The 17,730-nt window shown below is 36.3% G+C and overlaps 1 protein-coding gene across 1 annotated transcript; it reads right to left on the bottom strand.

The window, feature by feature from the left end:
• Nucleotides 1-3,338: 3,338 nt before the first annotated feature.
• Nucleotides 3,339-16,993, bottom strand: LOC137951409 (probable E3 ubiquitin-protein ligase ZFP1). The gene is made up of 9 exons (XM_068798048.1): nt 16,910-16,993; nt 16,445-16,567; nt 15,435-15,533; nt 13,240-13,335; nt 5,295-6,252; nt 4,829-5,214; nt 4,468-4,566; nt 4,015-4,182; nt 3,339-3,742 (listed from the first exon to the last, which is right to left on the bottom strand). Exons 5-9 carry the CDS (start codon nt 6,163-6,165, stop codon nt 3,593-3,595), a joined length of 1,674 nt encoding a protein of 557 aa, XP_068654149.1. The 5' UTR covers nt 6,166-6,252; nt 13,240-13,335; nt 15,435-15,533; nt 16,445-16,567; nt 16,910-16,993; the 3' UTR covers nt 3,339-3,592.
• Between the last annotated feature and the right edge of the window lie 737 nt (nt 16,994-17,730).

Here is a 17,730-nt window from a genome sequence, read left to right as displayed (position 1 = left end):
GGAAAAAAACATTACAAAAACTCATGGCAAAATGAATTGTCAAGTCATCTTGAAGAAATACCTACAAAGAAGTTGGAAGACTTAAAGATTTATAGTCAAGATGTAGAGAAAAATCTTAAAAATTCTAGCTTTATAAAAAGAAAGTCAATAAAAAATTCAATCCTAAGGTATATATGAGCATTGGAGCTTTAGGTTATGAATTCTCTTTAAAATCATGTTCTATCAATGTATACAAATAAAATGAACTTTAAATCCCTTAGAAAGGCTTAAATCATGCTTATAAATCAATTTTTCATATTGATAGTATGCAGAATTGATCTTGTATAGGTTTGATTGATCATCTAAAATTTAGCTTGGCAAACTTAATAAAGCCTGATCGATTAACTTGCATAGGCATGATCAATCATATACAATGTTGTAAAGAAGAATTTATAAAGCATGATGGATCATCTACTATAGCCCGATCGATCATAAAGAACATTGTCTTGCCAATTGTATAAAACATGGACAAACTTTTTGTATATTTTTCTAGAGGGTTAAAAGACGGTTGTTTTGGATGGGAATCTTATAAATAGATCTCCAAACTCTTTGAAAAGTAATAACTGAGCATTTATTTTAGAGAGAAAAAGATTGAATTTGCTTAAATCCATCATTTTCTATCAAATTACTTCATATTCTTAGTTGAATCAAAACTCCTCATACTCCATTCTTATAGGATTGGAAACTTAGATATCTTTAGGAGAAGACTCTCCAAAAAAAAATGTATTTTTCCTTTTTCTTTTTTAGTCTCACTTGTTGACCGAGCATTAACTCCCATCTTGATTTTGATGATAACGAAACTTAGTTGATCAAACATTGACAAATCTATGTGAGAGAGCTACCCCAAATCTTCATACTTGAAGAAGTACAATGGAAATCTTTGGAGCTTTAGGATAAAATTACATTGTCTACATGTTTTTTTATCGATGCATACATGTGTTTTAAACATGTTACAATCACTTAGGATCGCCAGATTGATTGATCAACATCTACCAATGATCGATCAACCAGAAGTGCCCATGCAAAAAATATAAAGCACGATTGATTGATCAATTAGAACTTGGCCAAACTACGCTATAAAACATGTTGTATAGTCCCTTGTAAACTAATCGATTAATAATATCCAAGCAACGTAAAAACATGAAGAATGATTGATGAAACCCCTTAGAATGATTGGTCATACAAAAGTTTGCCAACTAGGACATAAAGCTTGATCAATCAATGTCAAACCATTGGTCAACTTGTTAGATCCAAATGGAAGAAATTGAATCGACAATGCCATCAATCAATAGGCCATTTTCTAAAAAAAATATACCCCGTTACACATGATTGATCGATCAATACTTTACATTGATCAATCATTGACATGCAAGTTTTTGCAAAAAAGGAAAATAATAGCTAGTTTGGCTTGGGGAACTTATAAATACCCCATCAAATGTAATTTTAAGAAGTTAATGAGCATTAATTGGTTTATCTACTCATCATGTTGAATTTCTGGAAAAGAGAAATACTTCATTAACTTGTTCTAATTTGAGTACAATGAGCCTCTATTTATAATAGAGGAAACAAGTAGAATCTACTTATAACTAAATTACCCTTATCCTAGTTGTACCTAAAGTTAAACATTAAAAGATAAGTCCTAGAATAATTGAACAACCAAACATAAATAAAAGACTAACATAACTAAAACACCTTTAACTAACATTCTTCTATGATACCCCTCCTCTTGTGAGACTCCTGTAAGACTCCACGATATTAATTTTGTCTATGTGTGACTTCTTATTGTGTGTGTCATTTAAAACTCTTTCATATTTGCTATTCAACACTCCCCCTCAACCTAGGGCTTATAAATTCAACTTGCAATGAAAATGATTTTTGGTCTTTAATCTTCATTGGCTAAAATTCTTTCATAGATGTTAAATCTTCAACATTTATTCTCCCCCTTTTTTAAATATTTTGGTCACATAAAAATTACCACAATATGTCGAACAAAATACCCCTTTCTTGTATTTCTTCTTTTACTTCTCTCCCTTAAACTGCGAATAAAAAGAACATAAAGATCCAACTTGGACAAAACACAATGTGGGAGAAGAAAATCACTCCTAGCCATACGAAAAAATTTCATATACCAAATAAAATAATCATAGTCTGAAACACACTTTGCTCAATTTTAAAGGTAGAAAAATGGCCCAACTTTAGGGCTTAACAAAAAGACTATTCACTTTATAAGGGTAGTTCAAACACAAATCACCTCTTCGGTAAAGAATAAAAGACTTGTCTCAAAATGGATGTTGGGCACACTCCTATACTTTTTGGGTAGTAGGTTTAGGCATTGGTCTGATGTGATGAAAATGCAAAAAGATAAACTAAAGAAATACTAGAGAAAAACAACTTTAATCGGAAGGAGGCGATTATGCAACAATCATACTTCCAAAGTGACCTTTTCTTTTTTTGAAATTTAGGGGAGACTATAAAGGTAAAACTTAATAAATTTGACCAAGTATAACAATTTTGGGGTGACTGTATTTTTTTTTAGTTAATTATGCAGAAGATTCACAACCAAGTAACAAAAAAGCAAAACTTAAATATAATATCAAAGAAGAAATTTTTTGCATATCTTGAACGAGCATATTATGGAATGATTAATCCTAACAAAAAAGACTCTGATTAGAAGAAAATTTTGGCTAAAAACTAGGATTCTATGAGAAAAGGAAATTCAATTTATGTCAATGCATGGAGATATAATAAGAGAAAAAATAAGAAAAAAGAGAGTTTTTAGTACTTTTGATATTGATTTATCCAAAAATATAGTTCAGAATCACAGATGGCTTGTTGCACAAGAAACTAATATCAAAGAAATTTAAATTGATACCTAATTTGACAAAAAATAAACTTTGTTCTTGGATCTTTTATAACATCTTGATTTGCTTCGTTATGTAACTTGAACCTTGCTTCTAATTGATATAAAATTTTCACGTTCTAAAACTAGACTTCGATACCTTTCATCAACTTATAACTTTTATTCATAAAATATATTTATTTTGAAAAAAAAAATGATAAATTTTGAACTCTTTAATCGAACCGAACTAAGTGCTCTTTCTTCTTTAACAACATTGACCATTCATTTTCATCAAGAAAAACTACAAAAAATTATCCACTTACACCCCAAATAACCACTGAAGGTGTACCCTAAAAAGAGAGGAAATTGTCTAGTGCACGAGATTTAATACCAGAAATGAAAATGTCTGCCGCTTTAGAAGTAAGACAGCAACACAGCTGCCAACTAAAATAAAATGCCAGTGTCCCTTCACAGGCGCTTAACTGTCTTCAGCTAAAAATAGCATCTTACTACAACCAACAAGAGTTTGAACAAATTGAATTGGGTACTTTTGTACAGTTTGTTAAGTGCTCAAAGTTCGAACTTTTTCCAAAGGTCAAGAAATGAACAGTCTGTATGAGATAATGTTTTATCATCATTGTCGATATCGTTTATGTACAACACTAAATTGAACAAATGGATTAGAATGCGAATTGAGGGGCTGGCCAGCGTCCATCATCGTCCTTCGTTTTTGTCCATGGACAAAGCAGACGTTTTGCAGATGGGGCAAACATTCTTCACCGATAACCATCGCCATATGCAATCTGCATGGTAATCATGGCCGCAGTCAAGAGTTCCAATTTTCTCACCCTCCTCGTATTCCACCTGAAAATTTAGGAAACATTATTGGAATTTCATAATCAATGAGATATGATTCAGGGTAGTTTCACAATGGTTTCACCAACTGAAGCAGAAAAGAGATGAATTAAACCGATTTCTTTTTAATCTGTGGCTATTTTTTTTGGTATATTTTCACTCAAACAAACATCAGTGTCAAAATCTTGTTCATGATGCATCTGATTCAGCAAGTATCAAAAGAAATCTTCACCACAATGAAGAAGACAATATTCTTAATCCCTCAGAGCAAGGAACCATACCTGGCATATAATACAGGTCCCATTTTCCTCGTGGTCCATGCGTTCCGGTTGACCAGGTCTGGAACAGATGCGCGAAGAATGTAACCGTGTCTTGAGACACTTAGCAATTGATTGTTCAGATAAACCAGTATTTACATCTCCAATACGCTCCTCCAAGGCTAGCAATTCCTGTGATTGCAATAGAATTTACCAAGCTTTAGGATCACCAGATTGGACGACAATGACAGTGGAGACCCTTTTTACAAGGTTCTTTCTGAGGTAGATTTATGAAGATTTCAATTTTATAATAATCTAAACAACTTTTAAATTTCTAAAATAAATACAGTTTAAATCTATAGGGCATTCCATAGTTGAGGATAATTTTCTTTTTGTAGTCAGGATTTTCTACAGGGAGTGGAAACCTGAGTATGTATCATTTCTATTCATATAGAGGGTGAAAAATCCTCTTCTTACCTCATAAGACATGTCGTCTATGTCTAACCTCATATCTCTGTGCTGATCAATAAAATTTCCTGCTCCATAGAAGCCTGAATATTCCAATATAGCAACATCCTACGAGCAAATATCGGGAAAATTATTTTCAATCAACAACCAAAAACAACAAATCACCCTTTTTCACTGCATGAGAGATAGACAGATAATAGTAGGAACAGAAGATAAAACAAAAACAAAAAAAGGTAACCCAGTTCACAGCTAATAATCTTTGAAACTGCTTTAAATGACTGACATATCCTACAAGATCCAGTAAAAGGGCATTTATGTCTTCATGGTAAGAACAGGACACAAAGCCAATGAAGGTAAAAAATGAAATCACCTCAGAAGATAGAAGTCTCATACGTCCATTTATGTCTTCCTGGGCTGTCTGAGGCATCCTTCGGTGGGGCCTGTAGATACGATCCCCACTGGAAGGCAAGGTTCTTGGGTACCTCGATCCTGATATCTCCAGACCATCTCGTGAAGAATTTGGCATGCCAGGATGCAAATGGTTTGCTGGATGCCTAAAAGAAGGCGCAGGTACTTGAGCATTGTAGCCAAAACAATGACCTCCTCTCATGCCTTGTATTGTTGAAGCATGATGACCACAATGATGGTGCATAGATGATGGATGTAAGACCCCAAAGTTTCTACTGGATGCAGGATCTTGTAATCCCTGTCCATTCAAACTTCCAACCTCCAAAAGACCTCCATTAACACTTCTTCCTGGAGAGAAAAACAAAAGAACCATGATCAGAGATATCCTGAATAGACAACAACACTTGAAGAACCACTGACAATTTTACCTTGCAAATATGGCATAGGAGGTGCATAATGCAAATTGGAGCTTCCTATATCACCATTGTTACTCCCAAACTGCTCCACCCAAGTACTGTTGGCAGGCAGAAACGATCGTCCCATATGATTCACTTGCACAATTTGGTTATTATGATGAGCTAACACCGAGTCAAGTTGAAGATTGATGGTACTAGATCTGCTCCTCACACTTCTCCGAGATCCACCTTCACTAATGGCTAGAACTCCATTTCCTCTATATTCTGATGCACCATAGGGTGGAGCTGCTTCCATCAAACCCAATGTTGGTTCAAATCGTTCCTCCCACAGAGGCAGAGCAGAACTCAGGGGACCACATAGAGATGAAGAACTAGAACCCGCAGATCCATTAACATAACAGTAATTACCTGGAACCCCTTCTGCATTCTTTCTTTTGCATGACCCTCTACTGTTATCCATCAAGTGGTTGCTCCTCCCATACTCATCCAAGTTAACACCAGACACACCATGACTACTTGAAGAGGCAAAGTGTTCAGAAGTTCCATGATTAAGTGGGACAGGACCAATTCTGCTCGAAGATGAAGGAACCATGTAAGGGTTGTAGAAATTTGGAGCAGACCCACCTAAAACTGGGTGTCGGTGTTGAAGGCTGTTGTATGGATTGGTATAGAACATATTGCAATCATGATGATCAGGTAAGTGGCGGAGATCAAGACTAGGAGTGGGCCCTGTAGCTGAGAAGAGTTGATGAATATTATTATTTGGAAAATCAACCAGGTTACCCAAAAGGATGCATGGCTCAGGATTTAGGTGATGAATCTGCCCTTGGTCAATATCCAGTTCAAGCATTTGCTGTGTGCATAGCATGTTTCGCTGCTCCATCTTACTTGAGTGATTCCCAGGCTACAGGGAAAAAATGCCACGTCCCAGACAATAACCTCTTGCTGATCTTGATAAATTGGTAACAACCTTGCGTTCAAAACAAAGAGTGCAAGCAGTTAGTATCGACACAAATAGACAATACGTTTATCAACAAGGAAATTATATGCTGAAAAAACATTGAAGATTGGTAACTAGGATGTAAGACATAAATGCAAAGTACAACAAAATTATTATGTAAGATTAGCTTAATTGTGTCATGTACTCATTTCCTTAATTATGTTCAATTTTTGTACTATTTTTTCAAATGTTGATTACATACATTATATCCAAAATCACTAGTGATATGTGTAAGACTAAAGTTTATCTGCTAAGAAATTTTCCATCAGAAAAAGATTTATTTAATGAAAAACTGAACTGCAAGAATTTCCAAATAAACCTATGACACAATTTTTATCATTAACTTTTTTCCCCATAAAGACGCCCTGAAGTTTAATCTAAGCTTGTAAGATATTATAACAATGGAACCAATGTGGCTCCACATGACCCTCCAAGCAACCATTCATTAGATCTTAGCAAAAGACGTCAGTTATTTGATACCCTGCTGATGGCTCAGGAAAAGCAGTGGCTTATCTAGTAGATGATTGACACCAGGGGTATGTGTTTATTCATGTAGTGAAAGTACAATGTTTGACAAATGTTGGATTTAGTTTGAGAGAAGAAAAAAAACGAGAGAGAAAGAGAGTTTGATAGAGAAGAAGAGAGGAACGAGATTGAGGGAGGAGGATTATGTCAAGTGGCATGACTAATCCTCCCCCTCATTGTATATTTATAATGATGAGAGGAGATACAATTATATAATTACCGTTTATCCTATGAAGGGTGAGAAAGGGACAAAAACCAAGAAAAAATGACATTATGCCGGTTTTATCTTCTAACACTCCCCCTCGAGTTGGGGGAGAGAAAACATCGTAGATACCCAATTTGCCGCATATAGTGGTTAAAATCTTGTTTTGTAAAAATGTCTGCCATCTGCCCTTATGATGAAACATGTCAAAGAGATAAGATACCAGCCTGAAATTTCTCCCATACAAAGTGGCATTCTACTTCAATGTGTTTTGTCCTCTCATGGAAGACGGGATTTGAAGTGATATGAATAATTGCCTTGTTGTCATAATATAATTCCATAGAAATTCCTTTATAGAACCCCAATTCAGTAAGAAAGGATCTGATCCATAGAAGCTCCTTTATAGAATCCCAATTCATTAAGGAGGAATCTAATCTATAGAAGCTCATTGTCTATGTGGGCCATAGCTCTATACTCTACTTCTACACTAGATCTCGCAACAACATTTTGTTTTCTACTTCTCCATGTAACCAGGTTACCTGCAACTAAGGTACAATACCCAGAAGTGGACTTCATGTCATCAGGTGATCCGACCCAATTTGCATCCAAAAAACCTTCTATGTTGAAGTTGCATGATTCTTATAGAGAATCTCTTTCCCCGGAGCTCCTTTTAAATATCTCAATATCCTCTCTAAGGTTTGCCAATGGATAAGTTGTGGTTTGTGCATATACCGACTCACGACATTTACTGCATATGATATATTTGGTCTGGTCACTGTGAGGTAAATGAGCTTTCCCACAAGCCTCTGATATTAACCTAAGAGGGATCTATAAGCTCCATAGGTGTGGTATCGGTTGATGTTTTAGGGGGCTGAAGTAGATCCGCATCAAGTGAAAAACAGGCTTTAGATCTGCCTGAACTGATGAAAGACCCGGAGGTACATCTTTAGAAGAATGAAAAGATGTGTCCTAAAAAAAAGTGACATCCCTAGAAACAATAAACTTCCGAAGAGAAGGATTGTACAAACATAACCTTTTTGGGTACGAGAGCAACCCAAAAAAATATACTTTAGAGACTTGGGGTCAAGTTTAAACTTCTGAGGGGATGTGACATGAACAAAATGTGTGCAACCAAAGACCTTCAAAGGAAGGAAGAAGGGGTCTTCATCCAGAAATAACAATGACTATGGGGATTTATAGCTATGTACTGAATATGGTAACCTATTAATAAGGAAACAAGTTGTAAGAATGGTATGAGGCCAATAAATATGGGGTAAGTTCATAGAGTAGAGTAGACCATGGGTATGGAGATGACGGTTTTTTCTTTCAACTACACCATTTTGTTGAGGGGTGTAGGCACGAGATGTCTAATGAATAATGCCATCATCATGACAAAAGGATTAAAATTCACCAGATAGGTACTTTTTGGCAATATTTGACCAAAACACTTGTATTTTTTTCCCAAACTAAGTGTACACCATGGCATGAAAGGACTTAAATATTGAAAAAAATTAGACCGAATTTTGTACAAAAATATCCATGTGACTTGAGTGAATTCATCAACAAAAGTAACAAAATACTTAACTTGAGATATGTTTGAGACACTTAAGGGTCCCCATACATATGAGTGAATTAATGAAAAGGGAGCAACACCTTTAAGTTCAGCTCAAGTAGAATATGTTATCCTCTAGTGTTTGCTCAACTGACAGACTTAACAATTGAAATTTGATAAAGTTTTTAAAGATGGAAATAAATGTTGAAGCGATGATGCTAATGGATTGCCAAACCGGTTGTGCCATGACCTTGCCTCTATCTGTGAAGTGGCAACCGCAGTGACTGGAGGCAAGTTTAAGTAATAAAAGCCCCCATGTTCATGGCCGCCACTAGTCACCTACTTCGTTCTGAGATTCTGGAAAACACAAGAAGAAAGTGAGAAGGTGATGGAGTAATTAAATTGTTTTGTTAATTTTTTTTTATAAAGATGTTATTTATATTAACAAAAGAAATTACAAAAGAGGAGGGAGCAGATCCCTGACAACAAGCGATTGAAGGGTAGCTCCCTGCTTGGCAAGCACATCTACTGCTGAATTTGCGGATCTCGGAATGTGAGACCAAATACAAGATAAAATTGAGGTAATTAAATTGGTTTGTTAATTGGCTAAAAGATAACAAATTTAAGGAAAATTGAGGGATAAATAGGACATTAGTAAGTAGAAGTGATGATCCCTTCCCAAGAACTTTGGTTTGGGATCCGTCAATTATGGTAACAAACTTGTCAGGTAGAAATGGAGATATGGAATGTAATAGACGCTTATTACCTGAAGGACGCTCGAAGGCCCCTGAGTCAATGATCTAGGATAAAGAGGAAGTAGTAGAAATCACACCTGAACTAGTGGTGGTAGTAGCAGTAGTTGAAAATGCAAGAGAAGATATCCTCTACAATAATTCATAATCATCATCGACAACAGTCTTCGTGGCATTCTGTAACTCAGATTTGTCTTCTTTTTTCTCATTATTATTAATTAAGGCCTGGTTAGCAGTAACCTAGTCTGGTTTGCCACGAAGCTTCCAACAGGTGTCAACCAAATGATCCAGCCCACCACAGTGAGTGCATACCCGGTTGTCAAACCTTGAAGAACCATAGCCGTTTCTACCACCTCTTATTCGGCCTCCTCTATAATTTCTACCGCGCTCTTGGGTAGATATTGTACCCCTATTACCTGAGTAGATAGCAGATGACACCTCAATCTAAGAGGTAGAAGAATGGTGTGGTATCCGAAGTAGTGTTGCACTTATTTCATTGAATGATGGAAGTGTTGAAGAGCTGGAAAGTTGGGTTTTCACCACCTCTAGATATGGCTTGATATTTTTTTTTTCGATTAAAAAAAATAAAAATCAAGCCAAGTGGTGACAAACAAATAGCAATTGCTAAGGCCTCCTGTTGCTTTTCTTGAACTGATGGAGTAGGGCTGAGCAATCTTCCACTCTTGAATCAGTCCTCTAAATCGAGCCAAGCATTCATGTAGATTGTCCCCTTGCTTTGTATTGAATATGTTTTGGAACACATCATATAACTTCTGTAAGTTTTCCGTACTATAGTACAACTTAATATAAGTGTCCCAAATTTGTTTTGCAGTCTCAGGGTGAATAACATTATTAGCTACATGTTTCTCCATGCTATTAATTAGCCAACTAATGACTAAGGGGTCATTCTTGAGCCATTTCATATAAGAACTATCTTCTTCATCAATCGGTAGAGATGGTTTGGTTAGGTGGCCTAAGAAATCTCGAGTAATGAGAAACCTCCTAACTAATTGTAACCAGCTCAGATAATAAGACAACCTTCTCAAGAATATGGTGATCATTTTAAGAAGATCACTCTTACTTCCCATATAATCTTCAGCCTTTGATCAATAAGTAAACAATTTTTTATGTGCAATATGTCAATCCAATCACCAACTTGAAAAGCAAATCGAGGCAAATATATAAATCAACTTGAGAAGAAAGAAGCAACTTGAGCTCAAATAGTATACATCATCCATCATTCATCAAAGAGAAGTCCACGTGTTGTCTCATACAAGGTAGATCGCATAGCTTTATCACACGTGAACTTAAATAGGTAAATCAGATTGGAGAGGATCTTCAACCGAGAGAGAAAAGGAGGTAAGTTACTATCATGTTTTAAACAAGCACTAAACCAGAATAGAATAATAATCATGTGTTACTCATGCCAATTAGAGAGAATTATAATGTTTCTCAATTAGGAAATCATCTCAAATCAAATCAAATCAAATCTGTAATCAAACTTGAATCAAATCGGAATCCAGCTGGAGTATCTTTCAAAGAGGGAAAGTTGCCTTCTTTGTCAAATGCACCACCTAACAATTGAAAAATCACAATCTTTGCTTCTTCTTTCCTTAAAGTGATTAGGAAAAAAATACCACTGAATCTTTTTATAAGAGAAAGCTTCAAATCAACCAAAAACAATAGCACCTCTCGGCTTGCTTCAAGAGGGAAATTTTCCTTCTATAAATATGCGCCAACTTTAGATGATTGAATCACAACCTTTTCTTGCTCTCTTTTCCTCAAATATTTTAGGTAAGTTTCCAAAGAGGATAATACAGCGAAGGAAAACCAAAAATGTTTGCAAAGAACCAGCAACCTTGTCAACAAAAAAATTCTCCTCAGTACCCTCTAAAACAGTCATTTTCAGAGCTATTTGGGAAGAAACAAGAAGAGCAACAACTAACCGATATAATAACTAAAAAAGCTGGTAGAACAGCTAGCTTAAATCATAGTAAACTCAGATGCCAATAGCAGATATAGTGAACCTTGATCCAGATGCAAATTCCAGTCACAAACATCAGCACAATATGCAAGAGAGCAATAACACAATTGGTCTTGCATGGGGAATAAAAAAGCGAGCATAATCACTACTTTCAAAGCAAAGAATATAATCACCAGCTTGTCATTCAAATTAGACGAGAAAGTCATCCATAAACCATCTTTCAGAGATCAAAGACTATCAGCAATAATCTCATAGGAGAAAAAGAACTTATCTTGGCACAACTCAAAAAAATTCTGCTTCGTCAACAAGGAGAACTCCACGTGAAGTGGTTGATCACACGAGGGGATCCTAAATCCACAATGGAACCTTTCAATTTTTCATCTTGACGTGGGGATCTTAAATCCACTGCTCTGATACCATTGGATTTAGGATCTCCCATGATGGTGAAATGGTTGATCACACGAGAAGGAGAAAGAGGAGAAACTGAGAGTGGAGTAGTTTGAGAGAAGAAGAAGAAAGAGAAGAAGAAGAACGAGAGAGAGAGAGTTTGAGAGAAGGAGAGAGGAACGAGATTGAGAGGAGGGAGGAGGATTATGTCAAGTGACGTGACTAATCCTCCCCCTCATTGTATATTTATAATGATGAGAGGAACTATAATTACATAATTACCCTTTACCCTAAGAAGAATGAGAAAGGGACAAAAATCAAGAGAAAATTACACCGCTATACTATGGTTTTATCTTCTAATAACAAAAGCTAGTTGGGAAACCTCACCATAATAAATGGACATAATATCCAATATTACACTATGAAGGGGTTGTTGCATTAAAAAACTAATAAAAATCGATATGAAAATAATGCTTTCTAAATCAGTTTTTTGGTCTTTATTAGCTAGTATGACCTGGTCTTCAAAGGTCCAGTCTGTCAAAATTTGATGACTAGACCCACTATCTACCTGAAAACACATGAAAGAAGGAAGATACTGGCTGCTATCTATCATAAAATTACTACATTTTGTAAATAATTATGTCCAACTATAGCCATACAAGCTTCTCCGCTTCAGACATTCCTCATGAAATGTTTCTTGTGAACATAATTGGACTCCCGGTATGTTCTCAATGTAACTTGACTCTTGACGTTGCTAAAGTAAGTAACTATTGAATAGTTTTTTAATGCCACAGTACAGAGCAAAAATCAAACTTCAGTCAAAGACAACAGAATCAAGGAGATTGAAACCATATATGAATCACAAGCAAGACATGTAGGCATTAGTTCAAATAAAAAAGTTCATGATAAAAAAGGAGATCTTCTGATGAAATCAAATGTATTTTTTTTTTTTTAATATTTCGAAGGAAATATAATCTTTGCTGAAGTAGGACGAGGTGAGTTTCTGATATAAAGGTATACAACAATCTATGGGGGAACCATACAAGTCAAGGGTGCCTGAATTAGAACAAATAACATCAAGGCAAGTGAAATAAATTTATTATAAAAGGACCATAGAAACATATAAGAGAGGATAACATTTTTTCTAGCTTGCTCTTTCATCAAGCACTACTTAGAGAAAAGAAGAGAGAAGGTGGTTACTAGGAAATATCGGGATTCCATAGAAGATAACAAGATCCATGGACATGGCTTGGAAAGAGTATCTTCGAAACTAAGATGAGGATGCAACTGGGATTGTGGCGTGCAGAACGGACAGAAAGGATATACAAATACTACCATTCGAATATGAAGAAAACAAAAAATTGTGGAATAGTACTCAACAGCCTTCAGACTAACAAAGAAGGTAAGCATTCAACATAGTCTTCAATGCAAAAGTTCTTTTCTTTTGGTAAACAAGGCCACCTACCCACAGATAAGAGAGTCAACAAAGTTAGCAGGATACAACTTTCTGAAGGCATCATTCTGTTCAGAAAAATATATTGTTCAAATATCTTACAATTCAAAGTAATTAACTTTTGCAGCAAACCGAAGTAAGTGGCTTCAACAGGAAATGTCCTTCATTAAAATTCCAAGCTCCATCATGAAGACGTGCCTACCAGTGAGAAGCAAAATAGTTCATGCAGCAGTTAATTATTCCAATTCAGGACATGTTTTAACATCATCCTTAGACGTATTACAACACATATATTATGTTAGAGATAGAATTTGGAACAAAGCAAAAAGTCTCCATGAATTCAAAGTCCAAAGTTACATGGTTCCCAAAGACCATACTTTATAGTCACTTAAGACGCCTGAAAATGATAAAAACTGGATCCACTCTACAGTCTAAAATTTCATCCTTCAGTCAATTTATGTTTGTAGACTTGCATCATTTAGTGCTGAAAAGTGCTAGATTCAACAAGTACTTTCTAGTAATCAACATACCCTCTCTGCTGCAGCATATTGACTAGATACATAGGCTTCATCTATCTCACAGAAGAGGATAAGAACATGAATAAGCTCAGCAATGATGTATAAAGTCGTCATGATAAAATTTGTTTCAATAACTATCATCATGTCTTTATTTGAGGTGCTAGATAGAAGCATTCCCGGCACAACATAATATCATGAAAACATATGTTCCCTCACTTTTACAACATTCATCACCTAAGGTGTGGACATAGTGATAGACATAACTTAAAACTTTGCCAGCAACCTCTTGAATGTATAAGATCGACATTTTTGTTGAAACTGGCTGTAAAATCTAACAAATAGACAATGAAACTCTCAGTGGAGCTGCCACAATTTGCCAGACACACCTGATAGGAATCTGAAACCACATGGACTGAAAAAGATGACACCATTAAGCAAGTAAATAAAGATGAACATAGAAAACTAAATTTCTTATGGCTAGACTACTTGTTGTAGATATACACTTTCATATTTATTTTTTTGTCCCATGACAATAAATTGAAATATTCTTCAAAGTGCAGTAACTTCTTTGATTCAAGTTTTACTCAGTTGTATTTTTAACCTGAAATGCAAAAAGGGCATGCAGACCCGCCTCTGATTATATGTCAAATACAAAAAGTTCCTCACCCATGTCTCTGGTAGAGACTTGGTGAGAAAACAGTGATCCACATTATTTAATTTTTTAAGAATTTCTAAACCATCCCCATAAACCAAAATTATTTTGATCATGTATTATCTAACAGGTAGAGGTACCACTAATGAACAATGAATAAAATAAAATGAAAGTAGCTGCTTGACATTTCAAATACGACTACATCGAGATAAATAATCTGTCGAGAATTATAAGATGAGATTAATTACAAATGATATTCCATTTCTTTAAAGAAAATACAATCCATGTCATAGTACAGAATTACACTCTTGACAGATTGATTAAAACCATGACCAGTATGAATGTGGCAAAAAGTATCTCAATCATTAGCCAACCACAGGGAGTGACAGAATCCCGTCATACAGTAACAACTATTGTTTCTGATGCTTCAAGTCTAAGAAAGAAGAGTTATTCCTTGCCGATCTGATATTCCATTTCTTTAAAGAAAGTACAATCCATGTCATAGTACAGAATTACACTCTTGACAGATTGATTAAAACCATGACCAGTATGAATGTGGCAAAAAGTATCTCAATCATTAGCCAACCACAGGGAGTGACAGAATCCCATTATACAGTAACAACTATTGTTTCTGATGCTTCAAGTCTAAGAAAGATGAGTTATTCCTTGCCGATCTGTCCTTATTAACAGAAATGGGGGCACCTCGCACGATTAACTCCATGGAAATAGAAGCCACCTAAATAAGGATCGAATCAAGAACCAACCACCCACATGAGGCTTTTCATAGAGATATGGCACCACCTAGAAATCTCATGAAGCTTTATCAGGCTCTTTTAGCTTCCAAAGCATGAGTTATGCTTAACCACCGAGATGTACTTTTACAGGAAAACAAATGGACATCTTCAGGCAAGATGTCCAAGGTTTGGTATCAGTGCTGGATTTCAAAAATGAGGTAACAGTTTGGCCTCAGTCTGAAAGGATAGTCATTCCATGAAACATGGAGATGGAATACATCAAAAACATCACAGAGTAGCACTCCACATTCTTATATGTCCAACACTCACAATCAGTGAAACTAATTTTCTGCATCAGACTGGTGGTTCCTCTTGCTAAAGGATCACACTTACTCCTCGCACACTGAGCAATGCGCTGTGGAGATGAAGCAACTCCCATTCCACAAGATTAAATGCCAATGCTGTACGAATACAGAACAGACCAGTTTTATCCTGCACCACGATCTCAATCAGTTTACAAAGAGAAGAAAAAGGGATATCCACCCTCGGTCAACCTGGCTAAGTTACAATACTCAGAACAACGACCAAAAGATAAAATACGAAAATCAAGAGAAGATAGGAGCCTTTTTTTCTACTACTTTTTCAGCTGATAGAAGTATGCATAAAGAGAGAAGAGACGATTATAGGACCAGGGAACCTTGGCTAATGAGAAGATTCTCATACATATAAGGAATGCAGCCTTCAAAACCTAGACAAAAAAGGGACAGCAAAATCAAGAGAAAGATCAAGGATCCCAAGAGCAACCATTGTTTGCAGTCCATAACTTTTTTTTATAAGATTACTGCACTCATGAGTAGAACTAGGGAAAAGTATAGGAAAAGGGATAAATGGGACGAAAAGAACAAAGAAGATGATAAGACAAAACTGTAGGTAACAGATTCCCAGCACTCACTTGACAGGGCTATGTTCGGGTACATAACCAGACATAGCCAGTTCATAGGCTAAAAATACAGAAGACTCTCTGATTAGCTGTTCCTGCCTTCAAAAACATTTATTTTTTTCTTTTACTCTAAAATTTGTCAGAGAAAGCTTTAGATTCTCTAATGGAAGAACAGATAAAACATATTCTCTATATACGACGCCAAACAAAAAGGGTTTACCTAATCCCACATCAAGGGAGAGAATTTGGGAATCAAGCAACAGTTTCGTAAATACATTTTTTTCCATAAGAGCGGAATAAAGTAATGAAATTACACTAATGCAATTCATTAACAGAAGCATCGTTGCACAACCAATATAAAGCATGACCGTTGATTATTTTCATGAAAGTAAAAAAAGTGTACAAGTGATCTAATCCGGAAAAAAAAAAAGATAGAAATAAGAACACAAAAAAGAAATCAGACCTCCTTAATCAGCAGAGGTCGACGACGTCTATCAAGCAGCAGTGGCAGTGCCAATCTAACTCCGCAATTATCGATGACAGGAAAAATCCAGTCCAGGTAAAGAAAAACGACGAGAGAAACTTCCTGCAAAAAAAAAAAAAAAACTAGACGATCAGTACCTCCCACAATAAAACACCTCCGTCACCGAGTTAAGGAATATATCGATCAAGCGTCGAAGAGAAATTACAGAAATTTCGAGAAAAATACTCCACGGAGGCGCACAAAAATTCAAAAATCATAAAAACAGCAACGTGATCGCAGATTGCGAGAACCGACGAAGACGTCCACAAATCGCGGAACAACCAAAGGTCAGGCGAGAGCGATCAAGAGAAGAACTAGTACAGAAATTTGTTCGGAGAAGGAGAAAGGGGAAATTGTATGATACGAGTAGCAGACGTCGAAGAGAGAGAGGGAGAGGAAATATACCTTCCGTCTACCAGACGAATAACGTGAGGAGGGTGAAAGCTGTAGGGAAGAGATGAGGGGAAGGGAGACTAATGACGAAAAGAAAGGGGTACGGCACCCACGACACCCACGGGGTTATTTATTTTAAATTCCCACACTTTCCTTGTATAATTCGGATAACGTAATCGCACGCAAAGAGGACCCAAGCCTCCACGTCCGGCCAATCCTTCCTCGCCACGTCGTTTACGGGTAAACTGTGGCGTCTGGAGTAATTTTACTGTCTACCTGCTTTTTAATTTTACATATTAAAAAATTTGGTAACTTCTTCATGAGTTCTGACTCGTTCCTTGTCAATGTAATCATGCCGAGTTAGGAGGCGTGGTTGGCTCAGGAAGTTTGATTCGTTCCAATTTGCAAAGCCGCCGTGGCGGGCCCACAATCATGAACTCGGTTTTTTGTTTGTAGATGAAAACAATGGGGATTTAGAAGCTTGGAGGAACCGAATGATGACGACGAAAAGGCGTAAATAGGTCGTCTTCCCCTGTCATCCCCCTTTCCCCTTTGACTCTACTATCAGAGTTGTCTCCTACCTGTGCTTATTTTTCAGTATGACTTCTCCTGAATAGAAAAGGCACTCATCTCCACATGACTAGTCAAGGACGGAACATGGTGTCGTCATTTGACACCGGCTATTTTGGCAAGAAACCCACACGCCATAAACCAAAATATTAATCTTTTTTCGAATAGCAAATATCAATGGAGAGTCGTCATGACTTTCGCTTTCCTCCCATTTACTATCTGAAAAGTTCATTTGGCCATATGCTCTCATCAGCGTTGATAAG

This window comes from Aristolochia californica, unplaced genomic scaffold (genome assembly GCF_029961685.1).
Source record: "Aristolochia californica isolate CCGP_79_NKW_82.1479 unplaced genomic scaffold, dmAriCali1.0.hap1 SCAF_1, whole genome shotgun sequence".
NCBI classification, from domain to species: domain Eukaryota; kingdom Viridiplantae; phylum Streptophyta; class Magnoliopsida; order Piperales; family Aristolochiaceae; genus Aristolochia; species Aristolochia californica.
The sequence above is the reverse complement of the archived record's forward strand: the minus strand, read 5'-3'. Positions and strand labels throughout refer to the sequence as shown.

What these genes read in the sequence shown, in the direction of transcription:
- LOC137951409 (XM_068798048.1), bottom strand. Translation starts at nt 6,165, where the DNA reads ATGGAGCAGCGAAACATGCTATGCACACAGCAAATGCTTGAACTGGAT. An exon ending in TGAGACTTCTATCTTCTGAG is followed by an intron (nt 4,567 to 4,828) that starts GTGATTTCATTT and finishes ATTTGCTCGTAG; the next exon opens with GATGTTGCTATATTGGAATA. An exon ending in TAGACGACATGTCTTATGAG is followed by an intron (nt 4,183 to 4,467) that starts GTAAGAAGAGGA and finishes TTGCAATCACAG; the next exon opens with GAATTGCTAGCCTTGGAGGA.